General features: G+C 40.0%; 1 protein-coding gene across 1 annotated transcript; it reads left to right on the top strand.

The window, feature by feature from the left end:
- Positions 1–6,906: 6,906 nt before the first annotated feature.
- Tigd2 (tigger transposable element derived 2) lies at positions 6,907–10,219 on the top strand. Its single transcript, XM_013517268.1, has 2 exons — positions 6,907–7,266; positions 7,443–10,219. Exon 2 carries the CDS (start codon positions 8,298–8,300, stop codon positions 9,876–9,878), a length of 1,581 nt encoding a protein of 526 aa, XP_013372722.1. The 5' UTR covers positions 6,907–7,266; positions 7,443–8,297; the 3' UTR covers positions 9,879–10,219.
- Positions 10,220–12,634: the final 2,415 nt, after the last annotated feature.

A 12,634-nucleotide genomic window follows, 5' to 3' on the forward strand; every position in this document is an offset into this window, starting at 1 on the left:
TAGCTCAGCGGCAAAAGCACCTGCCTGGCAAGTGCAAGGTCGTGAGTTCGGTTCCCGGTACCGGAGAAAAACCAAAAAAAAAAAAAAAAAAAAAATTACTCCATGCCACATAATAAATAAATACCAGAAATACAAAACAGGAATAGAAGTTTAGAGCCTGCTAGAGAAAAGCAATGAATCCCCTATGAAGGAAAACCTTTAAGAATTACAACAAATTACTCAACACAAACATTAAAAGAAAACAGAGAATGGAATGAAGTGTTTAAAGTTCTAAAAGAAAACAACCTCCAACCTTGACTGTTATATCCTGCAAAATTATCTTTTAAAATTGATAGAGAAATAAGATACTTCCATGATAAAGAAAACCTAAGGAAATTCATGACCACCAAACACTTCAAAAACTTCTCAACGATGTCCTAGAAGGAGAGAAGGAAGCAATTTCAAAATGTCCAGTAAAATGCACCTTTAATTACTATCTGACATCGTAATTAAGTCAAAGGGAAAACTTTTTACATGCAGCTTTTTTTCCTTTTGCTTTAGCTAGCCAAAAAAATGGTTAGCTGTTTAAATATACAAAGACTTAATTATATAATTTCTTTTGGTATAAGTTTAGAAATTAAGTTACCATGCTTCTAAGTGCACAAAAGTGCCATCTATAGATTATGAATCAAGTATATGAACACTTGGGATTCATTTTTATTCTTCCAAGATCATATGGAATCTTTAGTCCAAGTAATGACTCTGAGTAAACTTGGGTCACAAGCATTAAAATCATATAGATAAGATTATGGGTAGTTCATAGGAAAGAGGGATAGGAACCCACAGATCCTGACAATGGGTCAGAGTAGATTCAAACCCTTGATCTACTTACCATTGTTGAGTGAATTAAATCTTCCCAGAAAATCACCACTGCCTATTCATTTTATCTTTAAAAAAATTTTCAAACCCATTTCCTCTGTTCTCATATTCATTTTAAAAATTCAGGACCTCACCACTATTCCTCTGGTAGAACTATTTACTCAAATCTTTAACTTTCTCTATGCCTGGTCCATTGACTATAATTTTTTTTGATCAAAATGAACAACATTAAAGTAGACACAGATAAAAAAGATAGAGGAACTTAGGAAAACAATTAAAACTATGAATGCTATGATCTAAACAGAAATCCAGGAGATTAAAAACTCTATTGAAAGTATACACAACAGATTGAATGAAAGTGAGGATAGAATATCAGATCCAGAAGACAGGACTAGTGACCAGGAAAACAAAGATAGCTTAAAAATAGCAAGAGACCATGAAAAATCAATTGAACAGCTACAAGAGGAAACAAAGAACAACAAAACATTGAAGTCAGTGAGAAAGCTGAAGACAGCACAAAAGCCATTAAAAACTTCTTCACAGAAATAATGGCAGAAAATTTGTCAAACATGGATAAACAATTTGACATATAAATTAATGAAGCTATAGAACCCCAAGTACCCATGACCAAAATAAACCAAAGCAAATAATAATCGAGTGCAGAAATTCAGCACAAGAACAATACATTAAAAGCAGCTAGAGAAAAGAAAGAAATCACTTATAAAGGAAAGCTCACTACAATTACAGCCGACTTGTCCACAAAAACCCTCAAATAAGGAGTGACTGGAGTAAGGTGTTTCAATCCCTAAAAGAAAACAATCTTAAATACACACTGATGTACCCTGCAAAACTATCCTTCAAAATCAATGGGGACACAAGATACCCCTGTGACAAAGAACAACAGAAGAAATTCATGACCACCAAACCAACCCTACAAAGAATACTGAAAGATATTCTAGAAAGAGATAAAAATGACCACAATTCCAAGAACAACAGAAAGAAACCACTAGGCAGGGCAAGCAGTTAAACAGAGGGGAAAAGTAGGGAACCAACAGCAGGAAAATAACATGACACAGATAAGCCAATACATATTACTTATAACCATCAATGTAAATGGTCTCAATTCACCCATCAAAAGAAACAGACTGGTAGAGTGGATCAAGAAACAAGATCCAACAATATGCTGCATTCAAGAAACACATTTAACCCAAAAAGAAATTCACAGAGTAAAAGTCAAAGAATGGAAAACAATATTCCATGCTACAGGAACCAGAAAAAATCAGGGATAGCTATTCTATTTGCAGACAATTAAACTTTAAGCCAAAACTGATTAAAAAGGACAAACAACACCACTACATATTGCCATTACATACTGCTAAGGGAAAACTCCAAGAGAAGGATAAGAATCATAAATATATATACACCAAATACTGGTGCACCAAATTACATAAAACAAATATTAACAGACATGAAAAATCAAATAAGCAATAACACAAACAGAATACAACAAATCACCAAGAAGATTATACACTATAACCAAGTAGGATTCATCCCATGGATGCAGAGATGGTTCAACATACATTATCAACAAATGTAGTACACCATATTAATCAAACCAAAGACAAAAAACACAGATCATCTCAATAGATGCAGAAAAACACATGTGATAAAGTCCAACACCCATTCATGATAAAAAAGAAATCCTACAGAAAATTGGAAAGATGGTCTTTACCTCCATCTGATAAAAGCCATCTATGACAAAGCAATAGTTAACATCATACCAAGTGGTCAGAAATTGACAGGTCTCATTCTATAATCAGGAACAAAACAAGGATGTCCATTATCACCACTCCTATTCAATATATTCTGGAAATATTAGCCAGACCAATTGGATAAGATAAAGAAATAAAAGTACAAGGACAGGAGAGGCAGAAGTTAAGTGGCCATTATTTGCAGATGACATGAAACTCTACATGGAAGACCCAAAAAAATCCACCAACAAACTTCTACATCTAATAACCAAATTCAGCAGCATAGCTAGATAGGAAGTCAACACTCAAAGATCAACAGAATTCCTATACACAAGCAATAAACTCACAGAGAGAAATTAAGGAAACAATACCATTTACAATAGCATGCAAAAAATGAAATACTTAGCAATCAATCTAACAAAGTAAATAAAAGTTCTATATATTGAAAAGTAGAGTACTCTGAAAAAGGCTATCAAAGAAGGTATCAGCAAATGGATAGGAAGAACCAACGTAGTAAAAATGACCATACTCCCAAAATTGTTATACAGATTTAATGCAATCCCAATTAAATGACATTAGCATACCTCACAGAACTAGAGAAAACATTCCTAAAATTCATTTGTGTTATGGTTTGTGTCTAGATGTCCTCCCAAAGCCTCATGCAGTCATGGGGCAGTCTTCTAGAATTTTTTGATTGATTCATGGTCCAATGCTGGGATTATGGGTGTGAGTGCTACACCCACCCTGAGGCAAGTAGCCTGCATACAATATAAGGGAGTGAAAAAGACTTGCTGATGCTCCTCCCTTTTTGGCTTTTGTTGCTTTTACTGTTTTCTGCTGCCAAGAACTGTTGCCCTCTGCCATGTGCCACTCTACCTTGGAGTCCCCTGAGTATGGACTGAAACTTCCACAAACTATGAGTTAAATAAACCATTCCTTCCTCAGTTCGGGAATCAGGAATTTTGTCTCAGCAATGAGAGAAAAGTAACCAAGATAATTTGGAACCAGAAGAGACCTCTAATAGCAAAAGCAATTATGGGCAAGATAGGCAAGTCAGGGGGCATCACATTCCCTGACTTGAAGTTATACTACAAACTTATTATGATAGAATCAGCATGGTACTGGCAAAAAAATAGACCTGAGCATCAGTGGAACAGAATAGGAAATGCAAATGCATCTCCAAACACACTCAGCCACCTTATCTTTGACAAAGGGGCCAAATATGTTCACTGGAAGAAAGATTATCTCTTTAATAAATGGTGCTGAAGAAACTAGCTTTCCACATGCCAAAGACTAAAACTAGACCCATGCCTATCACCATGCCCTAAACTAACATCAAAATGGATCCAGGATCTAAATATTAAAGCAGAAACATTAAACCTACTGGAAGAGAAAATAGGTAGAAATATCAAAGACATAGGTTAAGGTAGAGACTTCATGAACAAAACCCAGACCCCAGGGAAAATACTACAAAGAATCAACAAATGGGATCTCACCTTACCTAAAAGCTTTTGCACAACAAAATAAATCACCAACAGTGTAAAACGGAAACCCTCAAATTGGGAAAAAATTATAGCCCGTTGTCCCTCAGACAAAGGACTTCTATCTAGAACATATGAAGAATTGAAAAACATCAGGGCCCCCAAATTCAAAGACTCCATCCAAAAATGGGCATCTGGGATGAACACACACTTCTCAAATGAAGAAATACAAATGGCAAATAAATATATGAAAAAGTGTTCAATATCATTGGTCATCTGAGAAATCCAAATTAAAATAACACTGAGATTCCATTCCACTTCAGAAAGAATGGCTAATATCAATAAATCAACCAATAACAAATGCTGGTGGGGCTGTGGGAAAAAAGGAACATTTCTTCACTATTGTTGGAACTGTAGACTCTTCCAACCATTGTTGGAAATCAGTGTGGCGATTCCTCAATAAACTAGGATTACAGTTCCCATTCGACCTACCTATTCTCCTTCTGGGTATATTTCCAGAAGACTTAAAAACATCATACCACAGAGATATATGTGCACCCCTGTCTATAGCAGCACAATTTGTAATAGCTAAATCTTGGAAACAATCAAAATGCCCATCAACAACAGAATAGATAAAAAAGATGTGTTTTTTTTTATATATAATGGGGGATTACTCAGCCATAAAGAAGGATAAACTTAAGACTTTCACAGGTAAATGGATGCAAATGAAGACCATACTCATAAGTGAAGTAAATCAGACCTACATGTGTAAATACCATATAGTCTCATCAGTGTGAGAGGCTGAGTAAGTAAATAGGACTCAAAATGTACAACAGATATTATAAATTGGGAAGAAATTGTTCAAAAGATAAGAGTAACTGTGATGGGGGAAATGGGAAAGGAATGAAGGGAAAAGGAAAAAAATATATATACATACATCAACAAAGATAGTTAAGATAGTTACACTGCTAGTTTCTCTCAGTTCATTGAAAAGTTTGTGCTAATACTGTTTGGTCAGTATTTTGTACCCTAAGTAATTACTCTGAGGATAATATACAATGTATTAATTATTGTCATTCTCCTATTATCTTCTTTTGAAGTTCTTTTTTTTAAGTTAAAAGAAATGGAAATCAGAAACCAGAAAAGCAGTTCCTTAGCATTAAGAATTTACTCTCTAGAGATGTCATGTTCTGTTACAAAACTGTGATGTACAAAGGATAACACTGAGTCCATACAATGTATGGTCATTGATATTACCTCAACAGACAAGAAAATGCAGAATTTATAACGATAAGAAACATAGGCTACTCTCAGGTGATTTGGAGTAGTTTTCAGAAAATCCACTTATCAACCAACCAAATGATGCCTGGTAAACACTGCTGCAGGCTAAAGAGCTCTCCGTGACTACAATGCCTTTCTGGTAGGTTAATATTTTAAATATTCCATTTAATAAATGACAACTGTACTTATGCAGAAAAAAGTAATCTCATTTTCCTCTCAGACCTTTGAATTAAACAACTTCCACTGTGATACTGTGGGTAGAGGATGACAGTAAATGTAGAATGACATAGGTTGGAGTCTCTGTTCTGCCACAGACATTTAAGAATCACATAATTTTTAAACCTTTTTTCTTATGCAGCAAACAGAAGTAACATTTATGCCACAGTGCTGTTAAAAGGTCTGAGAGAGAGCTGGCTCTAGAGCTCTGTGGTGCAGCAATTGCCCAGCAAGGTCCTGGATTCAATTTCCAGCACAGGGTGAGGATGGGGATCAGAGAGACTGTGCGTATGCAGAAGGAAAGAAATACTTAGGAGAAATACTCAGATACAAATGTTCCACGCGCCTTGCAAAATTAGAGAAAACTTTAAAAAAATTACATAAAACTGCCAAGAAGTTGTATTTTACCCAAAAGACCCCACCAAAACTGCCAGGAAGGGTGTGGGTCGTTTGAAAGCTCCATGCGAGTGGGCGTTAGGTTGAGGGATCTCCCTTCCGAAACAAATGTTCATTAAAAGCCACTTAACAACCTCAGTGGAAGGAAATCAAAGACTTGCTATCAGGCCGTAGAGCGGAGGGCTGCGAGCCCGGGGAGACATCTGCGCAGTCGGAAGGCGCGGGGTCACTGCTAAGCTTGGCAGTCCACATCTCTTCTGCCCTGCGAGCGCTCAGGGATTTCCACGCGCGGCTCCACGATTCCCGCAGCCGCGCCGCCCCGTCAGAGACCCGAGCGGGCCGCGTCTGTGGGATCAAGGAGCTCGCTACTGCTCGCGCTTGTGTCCACACGTTTAAAAACACAAAAACCAAACAAAAAGACTTCCAACTTTCAAAGGAGAGGCAACGTGGAAGAGAAGGTGCAGGAGGAAGAGGAGGAAAAAGAGAAGAAAGGCGAAGAAGAAAACCGAGCGGGCGCGGCAGGCGTCCCCGCACGCGCGACCCCGGCCGGTGGCGGGCTCGGCTCGGTCTCCACAGCCACGCGCAAGGGTTCGCCCGCCAGCCCGGCCGCTCCTCCCGCCGCCGCCCCGGGGTTTGTAAACACGCTCCATGTGCGCTCGCCTTCCTTCTCAGCAGCCCGCCGCGGCGCGAGCTTTATTCCCACTCGGAGAGGAGGAACCTGGTCCGCGGAGCCCGGCGGCCGTGAGGAACGCCAACGCACGAGCGCGCCTGCAGCGCCCGCTGCCGGCCATGGAAAAGCCCCGCATCCCAAAGCCGCTCAGCCCGGAGCCCCGCCCACGCGCCTCGCAAGCCCCGCCCCAGCCCTCTCGTAGCCCCGCCTCCGCCGCGCGCGCAGCCCCGCCCTCTCGCCGGCCCAACGCGCCTGCGGGGGCGCGCGCGTGCTCGCTAATCCCCCGCCTTCCGGCTCCGGCGCGACGCGCGCCCGTCGCTACCGCCGCCGCGCCACCAGTGTCAGCGTCCCTCGGGAGCCTCCATTTGCTCTCGGTGCGGTCTGGCCGCCGAGCTGCCGGACGGGGAGCGATGCCCGCGGCCGGCGGGGCCGCGTCCTCTGAGCCCAGCAGCCGCTCGCTGGCTGTCCGACTGCGGCGGTGACACCCGGGTCGCCGGCGTCCAGGCGGAACCCGGGCTCCATCGCCGGAGGAAAAGCAGCCCGCGCTCCGCAGCTCGCCCAGCGGGGAGGCCCTCGCTCACACGGCTTCTCTCTGACCTCTTAATTTGAGGAGGTAGGCGATCCAGGTCCCCTTCGGTCCCCAGATAATGCTTAGGAGCATTATTTGTCGTGTTCAGCCATCACAGTTGGTTGGAGGCGTTAATTTTCTCAGCATAGTTGCAGGGCAGGCGTGGGTAATGCCACCGACACTAATGCTGGAAATAAAATGTTTTTGGTATTTTTCTTTAGGTTTCAGAGGCTCCAAGTACCGATACAGCCCCACAGGAACTACTTCCGTGGGTCCCTGGAGGATCAGCTTTCATCAGGATTACTGTAACATCGTCACCGTGCCTTCACCCAGTCTACCTTGGGTCCTGATTTCCACCAATGAAGTTTTTTGGTGCTTTCTTTAATCATGTGACACCACCTTCTGCCCACCTTTCTCCTTTCCAGTAGCCAGATCCATTAGGTATAAGTTTGTGTTGCGTTCAAGTACAGAGCTTCCTGCCTGTGCACTTTCGCCTCCTTTGCACCTCACTTTTGTGCACCTCGCCTTAACTTGCTTATTACGATCTTCCTAAGCACTTTCCTGTGCAGCCTTCACTAGTCCGCCTGGAAGAGACGGCATTCCTCACAGTTCACTTCCTGACAAAAACAACATAAGGAATTTTCTCATACTTTTCCTGTATGTCGAGTTAGCAAGTCTTTTCTTGACTTAAACCCTCTGTTTTCCTGCACATGTCCCAAAGTACTCAACCCGAATCCTCCTGGAAGAAATTGAGTGTGCAGTAGGGCAGTTTAGAGATCGTAGCAGTGTAGTATTGGTTCAGTTTCTAGCCTTTAATAAGATTGCAAGTTTTAAAAACACTGTATATGAGGAGGAAGAAAGATAGGGCTAATTGATGCTATTCTTTATTGTAGGAAGTATGTAAGTTTTAAAATCCAAGTGAAGAGACTCTTTTAGACTGTCTGTAAATTAGCCATCACACTAAGTCCTAGGGCACGGAGGAGTGATCTTAAATTCCATTTTCTAGTCTCTCTATTTGAATCTTAAGTTGTTAATGATCTTATTCTAGTAATCACCTGAAATATTAGACACTTAAAATGTTGGGGAAACGTAAGCGTGTGGTATTGACAATTAAAGACAAACTTGACATTATTAAGAAACTTGAGGAAGGCATCTCTTTCAAAAAACTTTCTGTGGTGTATGGAATTGGTGAGTCCACAGTTCGTGATATTAAAAAGAACAAAGAAAAGATTATAAACTATGCAAACAGCTCAGATCCCACGAGTGGTGTATCCAAACGTAAATCTATGAAGTCGTCAACCTATGAGGAACTTGATAGAGTGATGATAGAGTGGTTTAACCAACAGAAGACAGATGGGGTTCCAGTGTCTGGAACTATTTGTGCAAAACAAGCGAAGTTCTTCTTTGATGCTTTGGGGATGGAAGGTGATTTTAATGCATCATCTGGCTGGCTAACTCGATTCAAACAGCGCCATGGTATCCCAAAGGCTGCTGGTAAAGGAACAAAATTAAAAGGAGATGAAACTGCTGCCAGTGAATTTTGTGGTAACTTTCAGGAATTTGTAGAGCGAGAGAATCTACAACCAGAGCAAATTTATGGTGCTGATCAAACGGGGTTGTTCTGGAAATGTCTACCATCAAGGACATTAGTTCTTGACAGTGAGCGAAATACTTCTGAGTATAGGTCAAGCAGAGAAAGAATCATTATAATGTGTTGTGCAAATGCCACAGGTTTACACAAACTTAATCTTTGTGTTGTGGGGAAAGCAAAAAAACCCCGTGCATTCAAAGGAACTGATCTTTCAAACCTTCCTGTCACTTATTTCAGTCAAAAAGGTGCATGGATAGAGCAGTCTGTTTTCAGACAATGGTTTGATAAGTATTTTGTACCACAGGTACAGAAGCATTTGCGATCCAAAGGTCTTCTAGAAAAAGCAGTGCTTCTTTTAGATTTCCCCCCAGCACATCTAAATGAAGAGCTGTTAAGTTCAGATGATGGCAGAATAATTGTGAAATATTTGCCAGCAAACGTCACAAGTCTGATTCAACCCATGAGCCAGGGAGTTTTAGCTGCAGTAAAAAGATACTACCGAGCAGGACTTCTCCAGAAATACATGGATGAAGGAATTGACCCAAAAATATTTTGGAAGAACTTGACAGTGTTGGATGCAATTTATGAGGTATCTAGGGCTTGGAACATGATAAAAGCAAGTACCATAACCAAAGCATGGAGAAAACTTTTCCCTGGCAATGAAGAAAATTCAGTCATGAACATTGATGAAAGAGCCATTTTAGCAGCTAACTTAGCAACAGTTTTACAGAATACAGAACACTGTGAACACGTTGACCTTGAGGATATTGATCAGTGGTTTGACTCTCAGAGTAATGACTCGAGCTGTCAGGTGCTGACAGACAGTGAGGGTGCTGAGGACCATCCCAAGGCTGCTGAGCAGAAGCCTTTCAGTAAGACTAGAAAAGCAGAACTGAATCCTGAGAAGCATATTAGCCATAAAGCTGCACTTGAATGGACTGAAAATTTACTGAGTTACCTAGAACAACAAGATGACATGCTTCTGTCTGATAAATTGGTATTACGGAGGCTTCGGACCATAATAAGAAGAAAACAAAAGATCCAAAATAACAAAAATCATTCATAGTGCTCTGAAGTGTTGCAGTGTGTTTTCATCCTTGTGACTTCATCTGCAGTGGAACTTACCTTGTTTGAAGTGCTGTGGATTCTAAGGCCAAATACATTTTATAAACGATTTTAGGATTAGATGCCATTTGGATTACCTAAATCACAGCTCTTTAATGTTGACTGTGGTAACTGAGCATTAATATAGAACTTGTCTGCCTACTGTTTTTAATCTGTATTATACTAACTAGATTATAAGGTACCTCAGGCCAGGGACCTCTGTCTGTTTTGTGCCTGAGTTTCAGTGTGTCTGATAAAAGTCCATGCACATTATAGGCACTCAATAAATTTTATTAAATTGAATTTTTATGACTTTCTCTGAATTTTAGTTTCCAAATTGAAATATGTTAGTGATAAAGTTGCATTTTGATGCTGAAACTCTTAGTAGAGCTCAGCAAAGGTTGGCTTGTGGATTAATTATCTGTAGCTGCAGAGAACTGAAGGACAGTACCCTAAAGCCTTAAATGTGGCATAGAAATGCCATATACCAGTACTATTTGGGAAGCTAGCAGTTTAGATTGGCCATCTCAGAGAGAAGTCCGAAAAGAGAGAGACAGAGAGAGAGAGCAGATTAAATGCCCCCAGGGAAAGGGTTTACCTTTCACTTTCATTCCGTCTCACAGTAGGGAAACTTCCCTCACAGTTGTGGAATAGAGCTCTGGAAAAATATATCTGCTTTCCCAAATGATTGCAGTTAGAAGAGATGATTAAATTTTATTATCTGTCATTTTGATTCTTTACAGATTTGTCAGTAGTTTTTATCTTTAATAAGCTATTTGACATTTATGTGTCACATCAAAGCTTACAAAGTATGTTATTGCTTTCATATAGTGTATTGTGTGTAATGCTGAGAATATAAGCATATACATAATTTGTGGAACCAGCACATGGTCAGTAGACTAACGTCTAGAAGAAAAAAGAGGCGCTGTAGAACACCACGGGTGGCTGTGTGACCATGGGCAAGTTACCTAAGCTGCCATCTGTAAAATAGGAAGGATGCCCAGCTGCCTCTGAGAGGGTTCGTGAGTTAATATATGGATTTTAAATAATAAGGGCTTAGAACAGAGTAACACTCCTTGAGTATTAATTACTGTTACTGCATTGGGGAAATTATATTTTAGAAGTTAGTGAAGCGGATCTTGTGTGTCACTCTCAAAGGTATGTTATTGCATTAGGAAACCCCTTGCACAAAAAGTGAGAGATGTAAGTAATTAGTTTTGCTGAAGTACAATAGTAATTTATTTAAGTGAAAACTAAAGGGTTAAATCCAACTTAGAAATTGTTTATTGACCACCCAGTAGTAGGCAGAGTGAGGTATGCAGGCATGATTAAGATAGTGTAGGCTAATTATAGTAGGAAATAGGAATGGAATTATAATTTCTTTGCTCCAGGCTATAGAACATTGCTAATAAAATAAATAGGTGCTGGCTTTATTCATAGGGGAAAAGCTATGTCAATATTGGTGTAATTTACTGGAGCAGTAAAATACCTGCAAAGTAGGTAAGATAGCAGGAAGCAGGGCACTTGGGATATTTTAACAAACTAAAGTAACACAGAATCTGTAGAAAATCAGAGCAGAAGAGAGGTTACAGGAGACCATGGGTATTATAATGCTGTCCAGCCCTTGGTAGCAATATTGTGATTTGGTTTGAGGGATTTTGAAGCCCGTGGCTGGAAAGTTTTTCTCTCATGAGCCATTAATTCAGAATTCTGCATTTTGAGCTGCAGCTTTAGGTTGACTAGAATGACTCTTGCAGAAGATCTCTAGGAATCCATTTCTTTAGGGACAATTTCCTATATCATTAACACATTTTAGTCTGCACAGTTTCCTCTTCCTCATAGGCTTGAGGAAATGGGATTCTGCACAGATAAGCCCTGAGGCTAACTGCCTTTCTGGAAACAAGGGAGGCTAAAACTCGATAATGGGAACAAGCTACTTTTGACCACTGCTTCACATTGTTTGCTAGTAAAATTTTTTCAAACATAGTCATAACTTTGAAACTCTTTGATCTATGTTTCATCATAAGTGGTCATCTAAACTACATTCTAACTTCATAACTTGTAATACAAAAATCTTTACTCCTTTCAGATAATGTAATAAGATTAGGAGATGCATGATGGTTACCTAGGTTAATCACATGCCCCTTGTATGTACTTTGGAAAGAACAGATGTATGTGTGCTCAATTTTGGATACTTTAGAAGAAAAACATCCATAAATTTGTTACTGTTTATAAAAGTACATATTTTTAGAAAACTTGAAAGACAAAATTCAGCTCAAGTGGGAATGGTTGGCAACCAAGAACATTATACTCTTTTTAAAAAACAATAATGCCAATATTTACCATTTCATAGTTCAATCTCAGATTAAAGCAGTGGCTGATTGGAAAATTTCAGGTGCTCAATAAATAAAATAGAGTTGGCAGAGCCCAAATCAGTAGCCCCAGTCAATTCAAGCGTACTTATAGTATTATAATTGCTGTTGTTCTGAGATTCTTTTTGTTTTCAGTGTATTTCGGACTAAGCTATACAGGTACTTCACCATGAGTTTCCTGGGTTTAGGGCAAATCTTGTTGGACTAAGGACACAGCTCACAGGAAGCAGAAGACAGAGCTATTCAAGTCACAGTACGGGGTCACCCTGCCTCTGCACTGTGGCTGGGTCACAGCCTGAGTGCTAGAAACCAAAGTGAGGACTGCACTCTGCCTTTATCCCTGTTC

Source organism: Chinchilla lanigera, unplaced genomic scaffold, assembly GCF_000276665.1.
Source record: "Chinchilla lanigera isolate Chin_1 unplaced genomic scaffold, ChiLan1.0 scaffold00004, whole genome shotgun sequence".
NCBI classification, from domain to species: domain Eukaryota; kingdom Metazoa; phylum Chordata; class Mammalia; order Rodentia; family Chinchillidae; genus Chinchilla; species Chinchilla lanigera.

Excerpts from the sequence above, each read along its gene's own strand:
- Tigd2 (XM_013517268.1), top strand. The coding sequence starts at position 8,298 with ATGTTGGGGAAACGTAAGCGTGTGGTATTGACAATTAAAGACAAACTT.